The sequence below is a fragment of the Lissotriton vulgaris genome, chromosome 3_1, assembly GCF_964263255.1.
Source record: "Lissotriton vulgaris chromosome 3_1, aLisVul1.2, whole genome shotgun sequence".
Classification (NCBI taxonomy): Eukaryota; Metazoa; Chordata; class Amphibia; order Caudata; family Salamandridae; genus Lissotriton; species Lissotriton vulgaris.
In genome coordinates this window covers 1,258,452,408-1,258,479,380 of record NC_141689.1, presented here as the reverse complement: position 1 = coordinate 1,258,479,380, position 26,973 = coordinate 1,258,452,408, and the positions used below count along the sequence as shown (strand labels likewise).

General features: G+C 42.5%; 1 protein-coding gene across 1 annotated transcript in view; it reads left to right on the top strand.

Moving 5' to 3' along the window:
• Window positions 1-26,973, top strand: part of SCARB2 (scavenger receptor class B member 2) — a 567,669-nt gene that overhangs the window by 111,927 nt on the left and 428,769 nt on the right. The window contains exon 2 of the mRNA XM_086961781.1: window positions 2,665-2,822. Coding sequence (XP_086817907.1) covers window positions 2,665-2,822 — 158 coding nt within the window. The remainder of the gene's footprint in view (window positions 1-2,664; window positions 2,823-26,973) is intronic.

Here is a 26,973-nt window from a genome sequence, read left to right as displayed (position 1 = left end):
CTTCTTTCTACCTCTGGGGTTTCATGGTCACTCACATGATGTCACCACTAGAACCTTGGGTGACATCATGGAGTGTTTGTGGCTTGGCCTGGTGACAACTGGCAGTTGGAACCAGGCAGGCTGAGTGGCAAGCTAGTCACTCCTGGTGGGTCTTCTCTGTAACTTGACTTATCATCTTGAAGACTTGAATAAAGTAACCTACATGATACCAGGCTCCAGCTCCTATTTACAACAAAAACATTCAGTCACAATAACTTAATCCTCCTGAGGTCAGGGCTCTAGTGTTTCATAGGCAGTTCCCTGTGTCACACTCCCTCCTCTCTCTAGAAATCGTGGTTATTCCTCAATCACTTAAGCAAACATCCAGGGTAAGCCCCACTATTGTAAAGTCAAAAATGTTCTAGTGCTGAAGTGCTATCTAGCAAGCAAGTTTCCCAAGGCCGACATGGCCTGCTTTTAGTTTTACTCCTCTCCTGAGGATAAAAGCATCTGAAGTTCCTAAGTGCACCTCCTTTGCAGGTGCTGGAGCGGCAGCAATTGGTTCAGTTGTGTTTACTGCACGCGTTCCAGGCTGGCAGCAGTTGCCGGTCCTCAAGGACCTCACATGCTATTGCACACTCGCAGTGACCGGAGGCTATTTGCAGCTCTTCCTTGCAGGGTAAGTCTTTGGTCAGTCCCATAGAGTGGGGAAAGCGATGCAAAATTCCTGATGCGGATCCCTCATCATTGTGTATGTGTGCAGTGTTACTCACAACTTTCTGGGCCAGGTCACACTTCTTGCTGGTCCTGATGACACCCCCCTTTGGCATAATGGTCATCTTATCTCCACTGCACACGGGCACCAAGACAATCTGTACAGCAGATACCTGCACGGCTACCCCTCCCCGCATACAGGATTGCTGGCTATTCACAGTTCAAGGGCTATGGCCCACTTCACAAGGCAGTCTGTACACGAGGGACTCCCTTGGCGTACTGGGTTGCTGATCCTACACTGTACACGTGCTCTAACCTGATCAACACCATGTTGGTTACATCTCACTTTCTGGCGGCCCTTCCTGGCATATAGAGTCTCCAACTTCTCACAGCACACAAGCTCTGGCTGATTGACACAGCGATCTTCATGGCTCACTTCACTGCAGCCCTCTCCTGACATACAGGAGTTGTCAATATTGTCTTGCACATGGGCAATGACCCGATCAGCACAGCATCAGTTTCGTCAAACCGTGCTCAGCAAATCAACTCAACAGGATTCCCCACTGAACCTCACCCCCTCCAACACTTACATCTTCCTCACAGCGCACACTGCTCTTGGCAAGCAGGTAGTTGCTGGTGCTTCAGGCTCCAGGGTCGGTGCCCTTGGACTTCCTGGGTGATGTCCCCTCAACTAGCAGGGAGACTAGCAGGCCTTGGCCCCCAGTCCTGGTCACAGGCAGAAGTCTTGCAGAGCTTCTCCTCCTCGTACAGCCCATCTGACTGCTTGACAGTTTTTGGGGTTTCAAGTTCCCCTTCTTATAGTCCATTTCCAGACACCAAATGTGATTTAGGGTCTGACTCTTTGAGGTTTATGTAGGGGGTTTATTTCCTTTGAAGTGCTCACCCATCTGCCCTTTCTTCCTTTAGAAAAAGGTCACAGCAGAAGCATCTCTAAAGCTGGTAGCCCCATAATACAAGCCATGGGGTTGACTAAAATTCACACCTGGATGTTAGTCACATTGATGTGTGCATCAAAAGTTTAGCTCGGGCCTCAGCCCTCCTCTTTATGATCCCTTTTCAACCCAATCTCCCTCCTGAGGTGTACGCAGGCCTCTTTCTTGTGACTACTCTGAATCAAAGAGCACCCTTTGAAGTGTACCGGGGAAGCCAGACTCTCGCTTCTCCAGTGTATCCCACCCAGCTTAAAAGAATGCAGTCATGCACAAATATGGTGGGTAGGGGACAATTCTGTACATCCTCATATTTCACCTCACAGCCCTGGGACTCCCAAAATGGAACTCATAGTCAACCATGTATTGCACCATTCACAAACTCACATACACCTACATATACAAGCTTTGATAGGCCTATACGATCCCATTCCACCAAGTCTCTGGTCTTATCTGAACTTGTTAACCAGTCTCTGTCCCATAGTGAGGTTTATTGTGTTTTTAAAAAAGTATATATTTTTTTATTCCATTTCAAATAATGCAGGCCATTTCTCCATGCTAACAGCATTGTTTTTGTGACCTCAGGTAACCAGGTGGGACCATGGAGCTGAATGTGACATGTAGGACCCTCTGCTCCCTCAATCGCTTACTTCCAGTTGTGGGGCTGGGTCTTCTTTATCTCACCAAATAAACATTCATTAAATACAGTCTTATGTGCAGCCGAATAAGCTTTCATTATCTTGCCATTTTTTTTCTTACTGTCCACCATGGTCTGGGCCTCCCTTTCCAGTGCATTGACTTAGTCAGTCCGCCAGCTCCTGCCATAAGGCTGACCTTTGGGTTCCACCGAATTTGTCCCACTTTTTTCCACCTCATCCTCTTTGAAGCTTCTTGGAAGTGAAATCATTCTTTCTTTTAACCTCATATTCCCTCCCCTAACCTCCGTCCCCACTATCTGGAAAGTTGGCTGTGGAACCAGTGATCATTTGATAATAAATCCCCTTTGTCTTCTTTCTTTCAGGCCGCAGTGTTAAAGAATGGCACAGATTCATTTGACGTGTGGAAGAACCCTCCACCGCCTGTTTACATGCAATTCTATTTTTTCAATGTTATGAATCCACAGGAAGTGCTGGGTGGAGACAGGCCAGTCGTGGAACAAAAAGGTCCCTACACCTACAGGTAACATTTCTTGTACATAAAATGGATTCATTATGTTGTTGTGTTAATGCAAAATAAAGAACAGCACATAAGTCTTAATCTATATGAAGGCCCTCTCACGGTATCAGTTAAAATACACTCACTGAATGATATTTACCCATTCAAAATTGGAATATTAGGACAACCAGTTATTTTCTTGTGTGCTAATATTTGCACCCATTCCAGTGAAGGAAATTAGTTTAGGTATTTATGAATTATTCGAGTAGCATATTGTATAATGTTTAATATTTGGTGATGGATTTAAAACTCTTTCAAATATTCACTGTTTTCTGAGGGGTATTCACTTATAGGTGCCTTTTTAGTGGTCAGCGCAGTGATCCTTCCTCGAACACTGACTTAATGTTTTGTTAAGGGGGATTTCACAACTGTTGATGTTAATTATGCTGAAAATGTGGCTGATGCAAAATAGCCCTATCATCCCTTTTGTGTTCCAAATGGCTGTATGAGCTATGCATATTAAAGTGATTTTCGTGAATTAAATTTTCGTCTTCTGATTATCATCAGATTAACTCTGGAGGAAAAGGAATCCACCCTCAAATACACTGGATGGTCAGATCTAACTGCTGTGAGTTACCAAGTGAAGGGGGCAGCAAGTGACTGCTGAAGGGTACCAGTGAGATTCTGTGGGTAGCATAACATTGAATTAGAAGAAAAATAATGTGTTTGTGCATTGACCAGGAGTTTGAAGTCCGTTAGAGGTATTGACTGCATGGCACTACACCAAAGGAAATGTTACCTACCATCCTCAGGCTGCAAGTAGATGAATCTGAAAAACAATTGTTTAAGCTCCCAGGTATGAAAAAAAAACTTCTAAAAGAAGTCATTATGTCTGAACTTGTGAAGGTATAACGAGGTTGGTCAGTCTGTGTGGTTATTTTACAGTAAGTTCCATGCCAGTGGTGTGCGTGTGCACTGCTCTGAATATGCCACCCTATGTGTGGTACCAGACTAATGTAGTCCGAATAGTGCCTGATATAAAAAAAATGTCTTGATTATAGTTATCCAAAATATTGCCTCATTTGAGTTAATAGTAGAAAAAAAATCTACACTCAGCAGGATGATATTTTTATATCCGATTTTGAAGACAAAATATGTAATGTCGGACCAGGACACACTACCGTTTTTCGTTAGTGTGTTTGAATCATTTCTTTGGGTGCTTAGAAATATTTCAATAATCTGGATAAAGGAAGAGGCCTAGAGGGTATTCTACTAGTTAGGTACTTTCCTAATAGTGTGTTTGTAATGTATGGTAGTTTTATCACAGGAAATGTGGCTTCCAAAATAAATGTGTGGTTCCATGGTTTTGTGCATGGAATTGATAGCTATTCAATGTTAGGGATTCTCCCCTTCGTTTCTGCGAGCACCAGTACACGAAAATGAAGCAGAAATAATTTCAGGGCTTTTGTTAAGGAAAATGTCACTTCTATCAAGGAAAGGTATTCATTCTGAGGCCACGAATAGAAGACTGGCAGTACATCCAAGAGTGTACCTAGGCTCTGGGCACATGAATCAATTTGCACAAAATCAAGTGTTCCTAGATGGGCAATTTGTTATTTTGACAGGTGTCCTGCTGAGTTGGCCTGTTTGAATGTACTGATGGCTATGTTGGTATTGTGATTTGTGTACATGGTCACATTAGTAATTTTGTGTATATTTCTTTCCACCCAATATTTAGGGATTCATGTATTTGTAAATGTGGCATTTGGTATGTACCTAGGTTCCCCTTTCCCTTCTGTCATAGTGCATTCCATTGTGTTCCACCTGGAGAGCCGTGACAGTTAAACAAACTCCGCCTGTAGATTTGTAAGGGGTTGAGGTTGTGTAAGTTTGTGACAATAAGTAACTCTTCTTCCAATACGAGTTCTTTACTTTCATCAACGGCGACAATTTATGGGCGATTAATAGCGGGGTATAGCTGACAACCTCTCCCAGGCATACCACGCCCTAGGGCTGAAAGGGCATCGGCCCCTACCCTCGTCGTGCAACTCAGCCTGGGCTGCTGCAGCTCGAGCAGCTGGGGGCTCGGTTTGGCAGTGTCCGGAGTCTTATCTCCAGCACGCCCAAGTTTTTCACAGGTCTTTAAAGACCATTTAAATATTTCCATACCTTTGTAAACTGGTTACTGAGGCTTAGTTTTTTTCCTGGTTCCAGTGCCCCCTGGTCCTCCACTCTGCCTATTCATTATATTGGTAACTTACATTTACTGCCGTAGTGTTAGAATGATTTTCATTAATTGGAATATAAAGTAGGGTTGCCAAAATAAAAATGCCAGCTATGTGTTGTTTAAAGAGCCTGCAAAGACCTCGTCTTAACACTAAATAGGGTTAAAACATTTTTTTAAAGTATCTATTCATTTTTTTGTGAACGTTTATTCAGAAAGAAACAATAAATTTCAAGGAATAACAGCATGTACAATAAAGTACGTTACATTGAGATAATTTATCAATAAACATTGTATGAAAATGTGAAGAAGGAAAAAAAGGATTACATGGGGGGAAAGGCAGTGAAGGAAATGTATATATTATAATCCTAGCACTATTATCTTGGAAGAAAAAATAACACATGGAAATAATTCCTGTATGCATAAATGACAATTCAAAAAGTGAAAAGAACAAATTGTAATAAAGAAGAACATCAAAGGGAATATTGATGAGAGCTTATTTAAATGAACAAAAGACAGCAAGTGTATCAAGGAGGCTTCCGAACTTCATCAGAAGTTTTGACTGAAAGATCACTGTGTGGGGCCATATAAGTTTAAATATGTGGATATAGGGAGCCATAAAAGATCAATTTTAATAGACACAGGGGTAATGTAATTGGTATCAAGTCTATGATGAAAACAAACGGCATTCCACCACGCTCTAAATGTGACTTTGTCGGCCTGTTTCCAATTAGAAGTTATTAGGTGAAGAGCTATTGCCAATAATAAATGCACTAGTTTAAAATTAGATGAGGATTGAGGCCAGGAAGGTGATAGGGAACCTAGAAAAACGTTAGAATGGGAGAAAGGGACCTTTGTTTTAAAATTTTGTTCATTTGAGACCAAGCTAATTGCCAAAAGCGATGCACGGGAGCACAATCAAAAAGCATGTGTTTTAAATCTGCATTTGTGCAGGGGCAAGATCAGCAAGTAGAAGTAGAATTTGTAGAGAAAGAGGCTAATATTGTGGGAGTAAATAAAAGGCGTTGGTACACAAAATAAAGCGATTGAGAAGTGTTAGCAGCTCTGGAGGTTTTATGTATTTTTAGCCTCGATTTCTTTTCCCAAGCCAATTCAGCCTTTGTTTTGTTCCTATCAGAAGAAAGAAATAAGCATTTAAATAAAGATGAAGCTGAGAAGGACATATTAAGGGAAAAAGCATTGAACATTTAGAGGGGAGAGAAGGCGTGGACAGTAAGGATGTAAGGTACTGGGAAAGGGAAGGATATAAAGATCATATTGCAGTCTACCTGAAGATGGTAGAGAAAATTGTTTTTGAAGATATGAAAAGGATAAAGGGATATTATTAAGTAATAGTTGTGAAATCCAAAGCAGACCCTTATTTCTCCAAGACTTCCAGTAAATGGTGCGATTTTTAATTTATAGTAAATTAGTATGGCAAATGGGCTGTTGATCTAACAAAGAATACGAAGGGTATGAGGAGGGTAAGAGAGGAGCAAGAATTTTACGAGTATGAGAAATGACTGGAGTTTGAAAGGAAGAAATATTGTTGGTAAAAGCAAGAGATTCTATAAATTTGAAAGGAAACATACAAAAAATAGTTTTCTATAGACAACCAGATAGGAGGATGTATAAACTGATCATGAGAAAGCCAACTGGAAGATTGCTTTAAAGAGAAAGCATAGTGATAGTTTTTGAAATTAGGAAAATTAAGACCGCCAGAAGTTTTATACGCCTTCAAAGTGGACAGGGCTATTCGGGGGGATTTGTTCTACCAAAGAAATTTTGTTAAAAGAGAGTCATTTGTTTTTAAAGTAAAAACCAGGAATATGCACAGGAATCATAGAAAGAATATATAAAACCAAAGGAGAAAGCATCATCTTAATGGAATCTTAACGTCCCCACCATGAGAGAAAAGAGGGTGCCAACGATCAATAGAGTCAGATAAAGTTTTAATAATATAGTCAAAATTTAGTTTTAGCATTTCTGGAATGTTTGAAGAAAACCACAGGTCTAGATATTTTATCGTAGAAGTTTGCCAAGGAAAACAGGTAGAAATGAAATCTTGTTTAAGGCAAAACACATTCAGGGGAAGGACTTCACACTTGTCTGAATTGAGATGATAACCGGATAATTGAGAAAATATATCAACCTGATTCATAAAAGACGGAATGGACGTAGAGGGAGAACAATATAAAAGAATGTTGTCTGCATAAACAGACATTTTGACATGAGCAGTATCAAGTTTGAATCCGGTAATCTGAGAATCCTGCCTGATTTTAGTTTAAAAGAGTTCTAACACTATTATAAATAAAAGAGGAGTGATGGGGCAACCTTGACGTACTACCCTAAGAAGAGGAAAATAATACAAGATTTTTCCATTAACAAAAATAGAAGCTTTGGGACCTGAGTACAATAAGGAAATAAGAGATATTAATTTAGGAGGAAATCCTATCCATTTTCGCGCCTGAAACATAAAATCCCATCCAATCCTATCAAATGCTTTTTCTGCGTCCAACGCTATAGCTGCAAAAGGGTAATCAAGAGAGGAAACTTTACTAAGGATATTAAAAAAGACTCTGGAATTAACGGATGATAAACAACCTTTGACAAATCCCGATTATTCGGGGGCAATGAGATTAGGTAAAATGGGATCAATACGAAGAGCAAGAATTTTTGCAAATATCTTATAATCAAGATTAACTAAGGAAATTGGACGGTAATTTTTGCAAAGAGACGGGTCTTTGTTGTCTTTGGGTATTAAATAGATCATGGCTTCCTGAAATTTTCCCGAAGACGCGCCTGTTGTAATAAAAGAATTAAAAAGTAATAAAAGACGTGGGAGAAGTAGATTAGCAAACTGCGCTTAAAATTCAATAGTAAATCTGTCCGGATCTGGAGCTTTCCCCCTTTTTAAGACTGAAACTGCATGAGTAATTTCAGAGTGTTTGATATCAATTTCTAAAGATGTAAAGTCAGTATTATGGGGTGGTCAATAGACTGAAAATAATTAGAAAGATTAGTTGAAGTTGGTTGTTGTTCATGAGTATATAGATTTTTGTAAAAGGTAACAAACTAGTTTAAAATATTGTTATCTTTAAATAAGGAAGTACCAGCATTGTTCCTTATAGACTTTATTTTAGTCCGTTTACACTGTATTTTTCAAGTAATTTTGTTAAAAATTTTACCATCTTATTTTGACCTCCATAATAGCGAGCACTGCTCTTTAAAAGATATGAAGAGGCAGCTTCTGTAGCTATTTTATTAAACTTTTGCTTCAATACTTTTTTTTAATGAAGATTCAGAGTTTGAGTGATAATAAATATACTCAAGATGTTTAATCTCAGCAAGCATTTGGGTATTTTTAGCTTCAAAAGATTTCTTCTGAGAAACACATTTTATATTAAAGCCTCTGGCTGCAGCTTTAAAGGCGTCCCAGATCATAACAGGAGAAGAGTTCGGAGTAGAATTGAGGGAAAATAATTCAGAAGCTAAGGAGGTGAATTGGCTTGTAAAATTAGATAATAAAATATTATTGAAACGCCATCTACGTGCATGAGGAGTAAAGGGTAACAAATCAAAATCAACATAAACTGGAGCATGATCTGATATTAAAATGGGTTAAAAGGGACTAAAGGTATTTGATTTAAGAGAAGCTTGACTATTATCTAACGACCTTCCGAATCACATTCTTGATGAGTAATAGATACATAGTATTTTTTTATGACCGAGAATAGAGACTCAATTTTTCTTACCTAGAGCTTGGGAAGAAAAAACATTACCTACCCAACATCTTTTTAATTTAGACGCCTCAGTATCAGACAATGCATCTCTTGAATGAATGCTATGTCAGTATTTAATTTAGCCAAATGGGTTAATACCCGTTGTCTTTTTATAGGATTGTTTATTCCCTTAACATTCCATGTAACAACTCTAAAAGTAACCAATCATATTTAACTTGAACAGTTATTATGCAAACAATAAGGAAACAGAATTAATTACTGAGATACTGATAGAAAGTAGAACGACAAAGAATGAAATAGAAAATCTGGTTTAGAATACGAAAAGAGTATGGAATGAAAAATGTATCAACAAAAATAAGGAAAAGAAAAGGAAAGGTATGAAAAGAAAAGAAGAAGAAAGGGAAGAGAGAAGGTCAGGCAAGGAGAGAACACTGAACAGGAATACAAAACAAGTCAGACACTTGATGGTGCAAAAGAATGTCATCTCTGCAGGTGTTCAGGAAGTGTTGAAGAAGTGCAGGATCTTCATAATTTGTCGTTTTGTTCTTATAAGTCACTTTGAAGAGGCAAGGATAAAACAATCCATAGCGGGCATTCAGGGTGCGGAGAGCAGGCCTCATGTCTAAAAATTGTTTGCAATGATCTGCAGTAGCTTTGGCATAATCTTGAGCAAAAAAGAGATTTGTAAGTTTTCCCTTCTGTTTGGCAGCCTGGATAGCTTTAATCAGATCTGTGTATTCTAGAAAGTACAAGATGACACCTCTAGGATTCCCTGAAGAGGATGAAAAGTTGGATGAGCGAGAGAGTCGACCTAAACGATAGGCTCGCTGAATATTTACTGGAGGAGAGTTTGGAAGACGAAGGAGTGTTGGCAGGAAGGATTGGAAGAAGGATATAGGATTAGGACCTTCGAGACCTTCCACAAGACCGTAAATACGTAGGTTATTGCGTCTATTGCGGTTTTCTACATTTTCAACCTGTTACTTAAGATATTGTATTTCTCTGTGCATACCTAGAACCTGATCTGAGACTTCCTGCACTGAAGCCACTCTTTTGTCAAGATCTGCAACTTTTTGCTCTGTAAGAGACCAATTAACTTCAAGGCTTTGAAGACGAGCATTTCTTTCTGCCATGTATAGTTTGAGTGAACGTATTTCTTCAAGTAAAAGCTCCATGGAAATGGAAGAGGAAGAGTTAGTTGGAGAAGGAGGATTTGTCTTCACTTGTTTTCCTGATGTGGAAGGTATATTTGAGCTAGCTTTAGAACTTGAACGAGAAGTATGAGGAGAGGAACTTTTTATTCCAACAGAGTCAGTTGTAGTTTCATCCATAATATCCTGTAAAACACTAAATGGATTATTGTCCTCTAACAATGTGCAGTTAGTGTTAATTTGCTGTGCATTACTGCGATTTGAGCGAGCCACTATCGCAGAAAAATATGTATAAATAAAAGAACAGAAAGGTAAGCTCAAAAATCTAAAATGGCGTCCAAGCGTAAACTGAAAGCTGCTAAGGAGAAGTGAAAACCCGACAAATACATGCCAGTAACCAACATACTATCTATATGGATTCAATGAAATAGAAAGCCAAATGAAATTGTTATGTGGAATCCAGTGAGCATATTATAAAAGATCTGGCAGGCAGATTAAAAAAATCTAAAATGGCGTCCAGGAGTGTACCGCTGAGGAGATATGAAAATCCAGTCAATGTGTGCCAAAAACAGACAAATTGTCCATATTACTTGCGTGACAAGAACAAACAAGAAGAGAGTGCTGTTTAAAATTCATTGTTTGACACAAAAATTCCATTGAACATGTTTCAAGGTATATTATTATGCAGAGGGATACAAGGGGAGTGACCAATACTTAAAATGGCGACTGCGACTTAATAGCGAGCCGCGGTCGGTATTTGAAACATCAAAAAGTATCCTTTGCGCTGATCCTGGTTGAGGCAGGAGAGGTTCTGCTGCATGGAAAAGCGGCTCTGAAGACTTCACATCTATGAAGATGTCCGGAGGAGTCCCGCCGCTCTACGCTCTCGTGGAGCTCCTCAGAGTGGCAGCCATTCTCTCTGGCTCCTAAGCCACGCCCCCTATCTATTCATTTGTAATGTGACTTTTCTGTCTTTGTTCCCTTTAATTATCAGTCGTGGATCATTCAGGCAGCCCTAGTGCTAAAAATACATTTGTAGGTGACTGCTTATTTTTGTACCGTCTGGGAGATCAAAATAATGAGCTGGCAACCATAATCATAAGATTATTTATTTCCTCCACCCTCGATCCCTGATGAATGCCATAATAGCAAGGCTATTAATGGGCAGGGTCCTGCTGGTGCAGATCTTAAAAGCAGGTGCCGCGACGGGTCCCTATCAGGCTCTCCATTTTCACCCTCACACTCAAAATGGTTGAAAAAAATCTTGACTCTGCAGCAGTTCACTGTTTTGATGTCATTTTTATTTTTTTTGCAGTTCTGTATTTCTAAGCTCTAAATACTTTACATGAGCACCAACAGGGACATCTTCAAGGCACGGACGATTAAGTGATTCACCCAGAAACACAGGATGTTGAGCCGACGCTGAGATTCCAACCTGCTTCCTCAGCTCCAAAGTTGGCAGCTCTAGCCATTACGCCAAAAACTCTTGCGCAAGAACTAAAGCATTTTCAATGTTCTATACATAATATGCAACTAACAACCTTTGACAATTCTAATAGTCCTGGCTTTTTGTAGGTATAATGTTACTTATGTGGAGGCAATAACAGAAGCAGTGAAATACCAGTCAGGCGGCACATGATGCTGAGCACAGATTTTTTGCATACATGTTTTAAGCCATGCCCTTAATTAAATCGGCCCATCCAACATAAAGCCCTGCATAATAGCAGTAGTTTACCTTGTATCTGAAACCCTACACCGCTGTTGAAAACATGCTGAGGTACTTCAAGTGTCTGGGTATGCGCCCTGCATTCAGACAAGTGACTTCTTATTCTTGCCTTTCACTTTCATGCTCACCCTGCACTCACAGCAATCACAGTGCACTCATGCTGATCACCATGTACTCATAGCATTCACCCGCTCACCCTGCACTCAGTGATCACTCTGCAGTCACAATGCTCTTGCGCTGTTCACCCTGTACATTACCCTGCAGCCACACTAGCACACTACTCACCCTGAACTCATATGACCCTTCAATAACCTTCCCCCCCACTCCTCAATCTGCAATCTCACTCAACCAAGTCCATCACTAACAATGCATTCATTTGTCCCACTCTGCATTTACATCTGCACCCAAATTCATATGGTCATGTCCCTCACCCTGCAGTCACTCCTCTTACCCTACTCTCACACTGTTGCATTGCTTACCGTGCACTCACATGGGCACTCCTGCCACCCACACAGCACAGAGGGTTAATGTGTCTGCTAAAAGGATTGTGTACCATGCAGATCACAGAACCTAAAGTGAGTAAACTGGGAGTAGCCAGGCATAAAGGGTACCTCTTAAGAGACCTATATTGCTTTTGTCACAAGAATATATCCAGAAAACATTTACATAAGAAAGGATGTTATAGACAAAAGCCAAGACTTGTAGATATTACAAAAACATTATTTTATTTTATTTTGTCTTTTTTGAATTTTACTTTTTTAGATATTTATACATGTATACATTTTATTTTATCACATAACAACACAATCAGAAATTGATAAATATTCATTATACATTTTATAGGTTTCAAAAAGTGCAATTGAAAAAAGTACACCCCAAAAAGATCTGGACAATGCACTAAGGATTGGTCAATAATACACAGATCAATGATTAACTGGTGGAATCCCTAATTTCATGTACCAACAGTGAACCACCATATGCACCTTTGGGTTACCGTTTCATTTTGTAAAGTCATGTTTCTATGTATTTTTATAGAGAATAGTGAATGTAGATGTATGACCGGTATGTGTGAGAGTATGTATGTTAGTAAGACACAACACTGTTAGGGGCACACTTTTTTCAATTGCACCCTCCATCTACAAACCTCATCGGCCTTTTAATTTAATTTTCTAACTTTAACTTTCTCAACCATACCATCACCACCACCCACTAGCAGATCAAAAAAAATCTGTTGGGCGACACAGGCAGCTAGAAAGGCTTACGGGCACAGGGAAGGTAACCCTGAGGCTCGTTTGCCAGGAGGAGACAAGCAGGGTGGACAACACGTTAATAGCAATCAACCGCACCAACCACACGGGCCCAAGAAGTCAAAGATAACTCCTGTTTTAAAACCTGCTTCAAAGGTGTATAATTCCTCTCCACCCCCTCCTGCTAATGGATCTTCTTGGTCAAACTGACAGGAGTCTTCATTACATAAGCTACTGCACGAGCGGATGCATCACGTCCCGAGTAATTCCCAACTCCACCGAAGCCACTGATTGAAGCTCATAGTCACACCCTCGAGGTAACTGCCGGACAGAATTCTCCGCAGTCATTAGCACCCAAAAAAGGGTATGAGAAGGGGCAATCAAGCTCTTGCGCAGCAAATCTTGAGCCCTTCCAATTTTGCAACAAAGCCAATCAGGGGTATACGCTCAGCTTGTGGTATAAGCCAAGGTACACACAACGGAGCTGGCATCAAACCATCAAAGACTACCAAAGGGAAGTTCAAGCAACCTGCACATAGGGACTCCTGGCGACTCTCCAGGCAGTCCCTGCCAACAGGATGGTTTTCAGTGGCAGTCCTGGACGAGCCCCACATGTCAGTTTCACAACAGACTAAACTATGCTCTGATGGACGAGGCTCCTGAAGTTTCCACAGTGTGGCGGGAGATGCTTTTAAGTCTGTTTGACCCGTCCAATGAACGTCCCAGTGGTAACCATAGCATATCCCACATCTCTCGATCAGGGCATTATTGTAATACCTTGCTTTCACCAATCAAACTGCCACTTGGTGCTCCAATTGCCCCAATGGTAATAAGTCCGTTTAGCAGGTGGGAGCATCAGAGAAAAATCTTAACTCGCTCTCAACACCACTACAACCCAAGGAGGTGCAAGACAAGACATCCAACATGCTTCACGTTAAGATGGAGACACTCTTCTCAGACAATAAATTCCCCTCCACTTACGACCAATTGGTCCCCTTTGCTTAACACCATGGAGGTGATATCATCGGCCCTAACCTGTCATGCTGCCAAACTGGAAATACAAGTGGACCTCTTAAATGCCCTTGCAGTCCATGTTCAGGGTACTGACCGAAAGTTGCAGGTTTTGAATAACATGAGCAATACAACAAGACCCAGATACAACCTATTATTCCTGCCAATGTGCATCGATGCTTGATCTACACACAATTGTTCCCATAATCCTATTAGAATGAATGGATCAAGTTAAGGATTTAAAACCCTGCCCATTCGCTCATAACTCCCTGGCACCTGACTTTGGGGTAATGCCAGCAAATTGAGTGCTCAATTACAGGCTCACCTATTTTTGTTCTTAGAGAACACAAGCCCATGGAAAGCAATTAACCAGATCTAGAAAAATAGTCCACTCATAGGCTCATCGACTTCCCTTCCTAAAGAACACAAGCTAATGAAAAGGAACTATCAAGATCCAGATAATGAGCCAAAACTATCAAAGAGGACACAACGCAATCAGTGCCCGACTCCTCAGCAGATAAACAGCCATCTCCTCAAAAAGATCAAGATCCAGCTCCTTCTCAACCTGGTCCCAGAAGATTTCTCTCAAAGAGGGAGTGCAAAAGACTCAGAAAAGCAAGGAAAAATTGGGGAGCAAAAGCCATGAAGTGCAATAACAACACGCAACATCGAGCACAAGACAGCCTCCTCAAAGAGAAGAAGAGCTCTTCCTGAGATCAAGAACCAAACTTTAATCCTCTACTGTACTCAATATTTCTGGCTTTGGAAGGCCACATAAAGTGGATCTGACTGTTTGAGGCTCCATCTAGCAATCCAATGCCCATTCCACATGATACAGCATTGCTCAAACCCAGAGAGCTCCCACAGGGGATTTTAGTAGATAAAGATACCTCATCAGCATCTAATCGTGGTAAAGATTCCGCAATTGTATCACCACCATCAGCCAGAGCACCGACCTTACAAAACACTTCCAACTGTGATGCCTGGAATTTTTTTCACCCCAATAATAATCAACACAGCAAGCTATGCTCCACACTGGAAGACGATGACCTTAGCATGGCGGTGTCTGCCATTCCTCACCCTTTCTAACAAAATGTCCATCGGGACACAAACCCAGCCGTAATAGCCTTCCCTCTACAAGCAAAGCCTAATACGGTGACATCACAAATGGCTGTAAATATAGACCAGGCCACAATGGGCTAGTGGCACCCTTCGGGGTACAGTGAGGCTGGATCTGAAACCAGGTTACAAATCCAGAAAGCATCATGACATTTTAAACAGGAGTGCAATACTGAAGCTGACTGGAGCGTTGCAAGGCCTGAACCATATAAGATCGAATAACATAGAAACTGTTGAATTAATGTCAATTCCATTGATATCTGGTAACAAAATCACCATCATCACCAGGTCGGATGCACCAACACATCCCATGTCTGGAAACCTAGGGAGCAATTTTTATCATGTGGCATTGGCATGAGGAAATCTGAACCTGTTTACTATCCAAGCCCAGTGCTCCTGCAATTGCAGGTACCACAGCAGATAAACAGTATAAATCACGGGTTGTTAATGGGGGGCATTGACCCCATCCACCCAGAAGCAGCCCGGGAGGGCCTACAAATAAGACCCCCCACCCCCCCCCCCAGTCAGGCTGCCTCAAAGTACAGTTAACCGCTAGACCTTGAGCACAACAGCTAGCACTGTATTCAAGCCCCAGGGCTCATAGATGCATGAGTCCCACACCACAAGTCTTCCACCTTGGCTCAGCTGTTAAAATTCTTCTCTTGGAATGTGAAGGGCCTTAGTAGTATGATTGGGGAGAATGAGTCCATAAACATCTTACAAACTTCGACCTCCTGTTGGTTATGTGGTCGTTTTCGTTTATCTAAGAAAAATGGAATCACCTCCAATCCTGCTTCTTGTGGAATTTTGGAGTAAAGGCTGACAATGTCGAGTGGAACTAGTAGTTTGAGATCTTCTTCATAAGGTAGACCTTCCAGCAATGTAATTGGTTGAATGGTGTCTCTTTTCAAGCTCAAGGCTTCACATACCAGTGGTTTAAGAAATGTATCCACATATTTCGCGGGTCTTTTTTTCTTGGGTAGTTTCTCTCCAGTAGTTTATTCACCAAAATGTCTGCATTATTAAAATAGTCTTCCTTCTTTGTGCAATTGCATCTTATCCTTAAGAACTGACTGAGTGGTAGATTTTCACGAAGATTTCTTTGGTTAAAGTTTTTGAAATCCAGAAATGTATTTCTATTGGTTTCCTTTGTATACAACGTGGTGTAAAGAAGGCCATCATCATGTCTAATCCATAGGTCTAAGAAGTTTATCTCGGTCTTACTTGAATTTCGGAGGTGCCTCTCCACAGCATAAACACGTCATCGATATATCGATTGCATGTTTTATATGGCCTTCAATGGGGTTACTCTGGTATATCCATTTGTCTTCAAAAAGTACCATAAACATTATGGCCATTTCTGGGGCAAAAGGACACCCCATAGCAGTACCTTTGATTTGTAAATACTGCTTGGTGTTAAAGGTGCAAAAATTGTATTTAAGACAGGCCTCAGCCAGTTCAAGTATAAAGTTCATTGGCACGTTATGTGGTCGTTCTCGTTCATCTAAGAAAAATGGAATCGCCTCCAATCCTGCTTCTTGTGGAATATTGGAGTAAAGGCTGACAATGTCGAGTGTAACTAGTATTTCGTGATCTTCTTCGAAAGGTAGACCTTCCAGCAATGTAATTGCTTGCATGGTGTCTCTTTTAAAGCTCAAGGCTTCACATACTAGTGGTTTAAGAAATGTATCCACATATTTCGCGGGTCTTTCTAGAATGGAGTTCACTCCCAAGATAATTTATCTACCTGGTGGATTAATGGGGTCCTTGTGGATCTAAAGTAGTATGTACATAAGTGGTGTCCTTGGGTTTTTATTTATCATGTATTTGGCTTCCTTTTTTGATAACCAGCCTTCTTCTTCTCCTTTTGCTGATAAAATAGTCAATATTGATTCAATCAATTTGTTCCAGTCTTCATCCGTTCTCCTATAGTACCCTGCATCGAATACGGGGCGTAGGACTTCAGTCTCATACTTGTCACGTTGTAAAATTACAATGGCACCCCCTTTATCTGCAGGCTTTATGATAATTTCTTGGTTGTTAATTAATTTGTCTAAAGCCTGTTTTTCATTTTTTTTCCTTTTTTTAAATTGGCAGGATCCACGCACCCTGCGCGGATTTTGCGGATTAAAAAAAAATAATAATGTTTTGGCATTGGGGGTCCTTGTGGGACACCCTGAGCAGGCCTAGGGGGTTAAGGTGTTTCGCCCCTGCCCCCTTTCTTGTGCCTCGGTTCTACTGAGGCACAAGATGGCTGCCAACACTTCCTGGTTTGAAGTGTTGACAGCCAATTAGCATACAGCTCGTGCTCGGCAGGGTGCGCGGATCCTACGCGGCCATTGATATATCACGGCCTGAGCGAGCCGTACATATCCAAAACAGAAGAGTTGCCCCAACATGAAGAGGCCACACACTTGGAGCTTTCACCTTTTATTTGGAAATTGCAGGAACCTGCCACCAGTCCATCAAAACACAATGAGTGCTAGATGCATTTCGAGCACAACAGCTCTTGTTTACTGGTATGCACTCACAGACAGCAGAAAATGGAAAGCGCGCCACAAACCAAGCTTAAATGTCCTACCCCCGTGGGCGTGTCTGATGTTGCATCTTGGTTATTGTAGTCTGCCTTGTAAGCCATACCCCAGCGGGTTCCTTCTGCCTGTATTTTCCAGAGTGGGGGTGTTCCGATACAAACAGGCACAAGTTCCGCCAATACTGCATCCCCAAAATGGACTCCAAGTTTCAACAGCGTCTAAATGTTCACGACCCTGCGAACCTGCTTGAATCGGCAGTGGGGCTCCTTCACGGCCTGAGCGAGCTGTACATATTCAATACAGAAGAGTTGCCCCAACACGAAGAAGCAACACACTTGGAGCTTTCACCTTTTATTTGGAAATTGCAGGAACCTGCCACCAGTCCATCAAAACACAATGATCGCCAGACGCGTTTCGAGCACAACAGCTCTTTTTCACTGGCATGCACTCACAGACAGCAGAAAATGGAAAGCGCGCCACAAACCAAGCTTAAATGTCCTGCCCCCGTGGGCGTGTCTGATGTTGCAGCTTGGTTATTGTAGTCCGCCTTGTAATCCATCCCCCAGTGGGCTCCGTCTGCCTGTATATTCCCAAGTGGGGGTGTTCCAATACAAACAGGCACAAGTTCCGCCAATACTGGTGGCGGCAACTGCCGGTGATAGTGTGTGGAAACCCTTCCCGAGTGAGATTTCCATTTGGGGCTTCCCTTTGTTTTTGATGTTGAGCGGCTCATCCGGCCGCGGAAAGGTCCCGCTGCTGCATCACAGCGGATCCTGGTGCTCGTGATAATGGGCGCATTTTGGGAGCGGAAGGGGCCTCATCTCTGGATTAAATAGGTGTGCCACACTGCGGTAATCACGCAAGCGCTCACCCACTTGGGCTAACATTGTGACACTATGAGGCACCCAAGCCACTGGGTTATATCTGGAACGTCAGGTCCTTAGCAGATGGACTACATTTACCATGATGCCATGCCTTCTCATGCCCCTTGGGGCGGGACTGTTATCAGCAAATAAAAGTTCCTATGTTTAATGGGTGCCTCTTTGTGTCAATTGCAGGCCGGTGATCAAGGGCTACGGCTTGAAACGTTTGGCATTCTGCAATACGAACGATGCGCTGGCTGTGGTGGCAGCAACTGCCGGTGATGGTGTGTGGAATCCCTTCCCGTGTGACCTTTCCATTTGGGGACTCCCTTTGAGAGAATATATATATATATATATATATATATATATATATATATATACACAAAAAGTTTGTAGCTATTCCCGAGCCTCTGCTTCGGCGGGCTCACGGCCGGGGTAGCCACCCCCAAAAATTTTGCACGTACAATCCGGCGCAATCCTTCCAAGATTGGTCAAAAAGGAATCACACAGGAGCCGTGGCCTCTATTCAAGTGCAGGTTTATTGCAGACACAACGTCCTACGCGTTTCGGAGTGGAACACTCCTTCGTCACGGGCAAACTTTGTGCATTTCATCTTTGTTAATAAAGTAAATCAACATGTCACGTGATACAATCAACATAAACAAAATACTATTTGATATTATAATTCATATGAGTATTTCAGGTTTTAAAAAAAAGGTTTTATAAAGGGAAGGTGAATGACTAGCATATCTTGAACATTGTTTTGAAGTTCCCACTGGGGCGGGACTGTTATCAGCAAATAAAAGTTCCTATGTTTAATGGGTGCCTCTTTGTGTCAATTGCAGGCCGGTGATCAAGGGCTACGGCTTGAAACGTTTGGCATTCTGCAATACGAACGATGCGCTGGCTGTGGTGGCAGCAACTGCCGGTGATGGTGTGTGGGATCCCTTCCCGTGTGACCTTTCCATTTGGGGACTCCCTTTGAGAGATCATATATATATATATATATATATATATATATATATATATATATATATATATATATATATATATATATATATCCCCAAAAAAAACAATTCCACACGATACAAAACAGGAATGTCCAGGCCAGCTTTGCAGTTATCAAAGAGCTTTTATTTTAGCTCCTACTCAACGCGTTTCGAGGTACAACCTCTTGATCACGAGCTCTTTTCGTGTATTCTTTACCATTTTGATACATTGTCACATTAAAAATTCTTTGTCCGGCTGGACATTGAATATATATAGCACCCAACAAGGTCTATATCGAATTTTTCTCTGAATATAATTGTTTACTTAGGACCATTATTTTCTCAAAAAAGTCCAACTGTATCGGGCACAGTGATGAAAGACTTTAACATATAGGTCACGTCCAAGACAGCACAATGCACATAGATGATGGTGCATTTACCACAATGCAAAAACCACCCACTAGCACTAAAACAATTGTTTGAATGACTCCCTGTTTTCCAGTTCTCAATCGCCAAAAGATGCATTGAAAGTACCGGATTAATCAAAAAAGTGGAACTTAGACTAATATCTGTGTCAACCAAACCAGAACCGGTATGTCTATTACACTTAGAGCCTTTGAGCATTAAAAGGTTTCCCACTAAGTTAGTGACGCCATGCTATATTGTTTTCATTAATACAGGCTGTGAAATACTGTCATCAAACATTTCCAGCACAACAAAAAACAAGGAATTGGTACATAAGTTGCAGAACGCCACTGAATTGTAAATAATGACAGCAGAAAGTACAGCTTTTTGAATACATATATCTTTATTTATACAGGCATAATGTCTTACGTGAAAACTTCACCCCCCTGATGAAGACCTCCGCATACCATTGAAAAAATGGGGTCTAACCCAGAGAAAGTCACAGGACCTGGGAATCAAACGGTATAGTGAACAAGGTGGTCCTAGACTTAATTTAGTCAAAACATTAAATGTAGCACTTTCTTGATTTTTTGTTACGTACAGGACTTAATCCTGTAAAAGAAAAAGAAGACATACAACAGCCAAATGCGTATCTGATATTAACAGTACCCAATATAATTTAAACACACAGTAATCTGGGGCAACATAAATTTGCAATTTATTTACATTATATATACAATTTGAGACAGTAAAGGTTTGGGATTGCTGCCAGGTGCAGTAGGAAGTGCAAAGGTAAGTACTAAGTGGAGAAGTGCTCTGTGTAGATCTTGATTTGATCGACTGGCGGTACAATAAGTTATGACCCCCCTTGGTTTTCTCATTCCGGCTTCACAGAGCGGAATCATTTGGAATTCATTTCCTGTCGGGCACTTCTCCGTTAAGGCCTGAGAAAGAGATTAATTTTTTCCTATGGAATATTGTGGCACATCATTGACTGGTTGCCTACCTCATTGCTGAGGCGTTGTCTCACTGCAACCTAGGTTCTCTCACCCCAACCACGTCCTGAGGAAGACCCATAGCTGAGGTGTTGATCCTCCCTACAGCTCAAGGGTCGAAACTTCGACGATCTCCCCCAATTTGGGGCCTGCACCCCTGCTCCCCTCTCCCCTTGATTATCTACACAGATGCTGTGACACTGTGACAAAAATGTTCTGTAAATCCTATGAAAAGACCCGTGGGGCAGGCCTTCCTCTTTGCTAAGAGAGTAGAACCTTAGCTTGTTTAAGAATTATTAGATTCTCCTCTCAAATCTCCTTTCATTCCTTTCCCTTCTCCACTTGAGCACTTACCTTTGCACTTCCTACTGCACCTGGCAGCAAGCCCCAACCTTTACTGTCTTAAATTAAATATATAATGTAAATACATTGCAAATTTATGTTGTCCCAGATTACTGTGTGTTTAGAATTACTTTGGGTACTGTTAATATCAGATACGCATTTGACTGTTGTATGTTTTCTTTTTCTTTTACAGGTTTAAGTCCCGTACGTAACTAAAAATCAAAAAAGTGCTACATTTAATGTTTTGACTAAATTATGTCTAGGACCACCTTGTTCACGAAGAACTTCGCATAAGCACTCTGTTGTGGTCCCCCTCAACGAAGGTCGAAACGCGTTGGTATTCTATAATTGAGAGGTTCAGAGTTAATATGGACGCAAAATACATTCAGTAGAGAATATTTTAAGAACTTAAATTCTAGCCTTTGAGTCTCCAAAATTGAGTATATAAAATTCTCTGACCTCGACAGCACCTCGAGTAAAGTTTCAGCTGAGTGCTTAATAGGAAAGGGTCCAACAATGATTAGAAATGTGTAGGACAAAAATTGTTCTTGTAAAAGAAAAAAAGTAAATCAGTGTATATGTTTCTTTTGTATACAAAATTGAGTGTTGTTTTTTGCACTGTCTGTATTGTACATACGTAAGTATTGTAATTATTGATACATTTGTAACGCAATTCTAAGGGTATGTTCAAAACTTTTTGGTTTAAGGAACAGAAAATTAGATAAAAAAAGACATGAGAAATTACTCAACGCCCATAGTTAATAAAAGGGACTAATGAGGCAAAAGTAATAGCCTGATTTATGGTTTCAGAGGTATCTTGTTCACATTTATTTACTTTGATTCAATCCTCTGAATCCCTCAATAGAACCACTCCCCTATTGTTTAAACTCGGTAAGGTGAGGAGAACCACCAACCTCCCCAAAATAGCGGCCAAAGCCAACAAAATATACAACGAAATCCCCAGCACACGTCATAGGCGCATCAACAATTCTTTAAATGCACAATGTAAGTACAAATAAAACACAAGTGTTCGAAATGGGATTTTTGGCAGGCTAGGGCATGTTCCAAAGCCAGGCAGAAACCACCACTCTAGTCAGGATAAGGGAGTTACACTCCTAAAATAACCCCTGCTCACCCCCTTGGTAGCTTAGCACGAGCAGTCAGGCTTATCTAGGAGGCAGTGTGTAAAACATTTGCACATAACCAACAGTAATACAGTGTAAGCACTACAAAAGGACACCACACCAGTTTAGAAAAATATCCAATATTTTTATATACTCAAGACAAGACCAAAAACGATAAAAGAATCCACAATACAGTACTTAAAAATCTTCACTGATCAAAATATGCTTTAAAAATAGTTCCTTGATGTCCATAGCTCTGTCAGGGGCTATTACAGCGTTGTGAGCAAACAAATCCAAACAGTTCTGGCTGACCGCGGTTTTGCGGGCCAGCTACGGTGTCGGAAAGAAGACCTGCAAACAGCACATTTTAGAAATGCGGGGCGTCGGTGACCTCTCGTTGAGCTTCCAAAAACTCGGCTTGCGCAGGCGTCGGTTCCGGAAGTCGGTGAAGGAGTCGTCGGTGCCCTAGAAGGCACACGCGTTGCAGGTCGATCTCTCTGTTGAAGTCAGGAGCACTGGCGTTGGCAGGCATCGTGTGCTGCCGTACGAAGTTCAGCGGTGTGGCGTGCGGTGCCCTCAGGTCGTGGTGCGAGCAGTTGCTTGGTGGCGTCGTCAGATGGCATTGTCGGTGAGACCAGGGTTGCATTGCGAGATGAAGGCGGTGCTCGTCACGGTGCTGGCAGGTCACAGTGCAAGCAGTCTCATCGTTGCTGAAACACTGTCGTTGGCTGACGAACTGGAGTTGATGGTGCCGGCGTTGGTAGGCCAGGGCTGCGGGTCGAGATGAGGGCGGTGCATCATGTAACTTTACGATCGATGCCTTCGAACCACGGTGCAAGCAGCAGTGTCGATTTCGGTGTGGAACGGCATCGTCGGGGATACCAAAGTGTCGTCGTGAAGCGAGGCGGTGCGGAGCCCACAAGTTGCGGTGCAAGCAGCGGCACGGTGGCGGCGTCAGCAGGCGGCGTCGGTGAGACCGAAGTTGTGGTGCAGCGGTGCCCTCTGCAGTGCCGTCAGGACATGTAGTCGGCAGCGGCGTCATAGACGTCGTCTAGTGGCTTTTCATCTGTTGCAGCACAAAACACACAGTCCCCAGTGCTGCGGGCAGAAGAGCTTGAAGATTTTTTTTGCTGTTTTTTAAAAAGTTTTTATTAAGATTTATGCAAAGTGCAAGTACAAACAATTGGAACAGGTGTTCGAACCAAGAAACCAGCCAGCACGTCGTTACATTAATATACAAAGCTTCATAGGACAAGCCATAAGAGTTACACATATGGAATAATACATCAAGCAATCAGCATGTGCAGGTCAGGTAGCAATATGACCACATATAGCACAGTTTTATTGCTGTCCATTTCGTATATATAAAAAAAACACATGAAACGTCGGAGTCCAACAATAAGCATAATATAGCCATACCCATCAGTTCAAAGGCATGCATGGTGGAAATTATACAAACACATTGCAAACTAAGCTAGTGTATAAAGGCAACCCAGCATTAGGTATCCGCACCGGGACTGGACACAGGGGACTCCGCTCTAGCATGAGCCCAACTCAGGAAGGGCGCCCATATGTCACGCGGTCTTAAAGTCGGGGCATCAGGTCCCTGAATATACCAAGTTGTGTGTGACCATACGTCACATCAGATAGCCAGTCCTTGAACCTGGGTACCCTCTTTCTCCCCCAACGAACAGCAACCTGTCGTCTTGCATATAGTAAAAGAAGTGCATGTAGTTTGCGCTGTTTTGGTCGCGTGTCTTTCACGCAACCCAGGAGGCCCAACGCTGGGGAGGGGGCATCTGTTTTGCTAACAATCTGATTTACTGCAGTAAAGATTTCCTGCCTAAATGCAGTGATTCGTGGGCAGTCCCAGGCTATGTGCAGAAAGGATTCCGATGCATACCCACAGCGCCAGCATCTATCATCCTCCCTCAGCTTCATGCGGTAAAGGCTGATTGGTGTCCTGTAATATCTATGCAAAAATGTTAAATGTATTAGGCGAAGTCTATCCTTTGTGGAAAGCTCAGTTAGCTGCCTGCAGCAGAATTCCCTCTGTTCTTCTGTCAATGGAGAATCAAGTTCACTGTTCCACTGATGTAGGGACTTTGGCTGGACTACTGGTGCAGTATTTTGCATGCTGGTATATAAGCGCGTAACTAGTTTGCGTGGGGAATGTGTTTTCAGGATAAGCTCTAAAGCTGGCAGTATTGGGGGAGCTTCGGGAAAACCTAACCAGAGTGCGCGACATGCAGTTTCAATTTGTGATATAGAAACATCTCTGCAAAGGACACATCGCGATCATCAGTCCTGGCAGGGGGGGCCTAAACTCACCGTTTGGATGCAGGTCTGCAAAGGTGTGCAGCGTGTGTTTAACAAGAGTCTTACTAACCCCACCCTTGATGCAAAGTAACATGGGGTTATGCACCAGTGGTAAATATGGTACATACAGAACCCGGATGTCCGCCCTCTTCTGGAGCGCGTTCCACGCCCAGCGCAGGGTGCCTGCTGTGTCCACAACTTCCCTAGGGCGTTGTGACTTCTGGTACAGCACCACCTCAAGCGGCACTTGGGACACCGCGTCAATCTCCACCGCCACATGAGGCTGATATGGCGTCTCGTGCACCCAAAAATGGAGAAATTGAGCCTGGGCACATAGGGCATAGAGCTGCATGTCAGGGGCGCCTAAATCCGCCCTGTCGCAATGGAAGCGCCAATAGGTCCCATGAAATCCTGGCCTGCCCTCCCGCTCATACCAGGGATAGCAATTGTGATCTTAAGCGTGAGAAAAAGTGTTGTGTAAGGGGGATCGGCACGTTGACAAACAATTATAGAAATTTCGGCAGAATAACCGTTTTTGTCAGTGCCACCTTCCCGGCAATGCATAAGGGCAGTTTAGACCAAATTGCAACCTTACCCTCCAACCACGTGTATGCCTTGCTGAAATTCAAGTTTCAGATCTCCTGTAGGTTACGACTTAGCCATACCCCCAAGTATTTGACTGTCTCAGCCTCCCATCTCAGTGGGAACTCAGATGTCACCATTGGAGTACCATCTGTCAGTGGAAAAATGACTGATTTTGTCCAGTAGAGACACCTGCCAGCCCTCCAAATCTGATGAACTCTCTGAGAATCGGATCTAGATTTTCTATGGGGCTGAGAATGTACAGGGTCACATCGTCCGCATAAAGCGAAATCAGGAGGCTACGTGTAATGAAACCAATTCCCCGTGCGGTATGATGTTGCCGGATTCTGGCTGCCAAGGGCTTCATGACAATGGTAAAGAGTAGGGGTGAAAGGGGGCAACCCTGCCTTGTGCCCCGCGATATATGGAATGGATCAGATAGTAAACCATTGACCCTGATCCCGGCAAGTGACTTAGTATATAACAACCTGATACGATTTATAAACTGAGGGCTCAAACCCATGCGTGTTAATATTGTAAACAAATACGGCCACTCAAGCGTGCCAACCGCTTTTGTCGCATCTAAAAAAATGGCGTCGGCATGGACACTCAGGTGAAGATAGTGCAACACCGAAAACAATGTACGCAAGTTGTGTGACGTCGACCGACCGGGGATAAACCCCGGCTGATCTGGGAGCGCAATCATCGGAAGGAGCGGTTGTAGTCTATTTGCCAGCAATTTAGCATAGATTTTTACGTCTACATTAATCTAGGATAATGGCCTGTAAGAGTCAACCTCCGTTTCTACCTTCTCAGGCTTCAACAGCGTCATTAATACTGCTTCCCTCATAGATGGTGGAAGAATCCCCGCCTCTAGTGCTTCTTCATATACTGCGAGCAATCTAGGGGCCAGTTCCTCTGCGTATGTTTTGTAGAAGGCAGTAGTCAGGCGATCAGGTGTGGGGGCTTTATTAAGCGGCAAACTTTTTATAACCTGTGTTACATCTTCCACCGTAATGGGGAGGTCCATGTAGACCCTGTGTGTATTATTAAACCATACTAGGGCAATAGAGTCTAATAAATCCTGCAGTCCCTCTGGGTTCGATGCCTGGGTGGCCGTATACATGAAAGAATAAAAGCTGGAGAATTTGTTCAGATTCTCTGATTGGCCCCTAATAATATCTCCACTATCAGTGTTTATCTCGTGTACAAAGGCAGTGGACCTGGATGGATGAACCATACCCGCCAGCGTGGGGCCCGGTCTGTCACCTTCGCCATATCGCCTTGCCTCTGCATATTTGCCTAAAAATGTAACCTCTCGCTGCGATTCCTCAGCAAAGTCCAACAGTTTCGCCTTTAGCAGTACAGCTGTAGCAGAGTCATTAATGGAATAGGATTGTCTCTCAAGTTCCTTTATCTGTCCCTCTAAGGCAGCTATAGTGCCCCTGATGGCTTTAAGCACACCAGCCTGCCTTGTTATAGATTGTCCCCTAATCACAACCTTAAAGGCTTTCCACAGTGAAGCTTCAGTGTCCACCGATCCAGTATTGAGAGTAAAATATTCAGAAACGTCCGATCGGATTTCCTCTTAAAAGTCCTCGTCTAGTAGTGCATGGGGGGGGGGGGGGGGGGGGGTAATCGCCAAGTGAAAGCGTGCAGCAGCACACCGGCAAGCGCAGTTTAAGCATACATGGAGCATGATTTGATAGCAAGCGCGCCAGTTGGACCACCTCTAGTGTCCAGGCGGCAACATCCTGCGACACCAACCAATAGTCCAAATGGGACCAGGCCGCATGGTGGC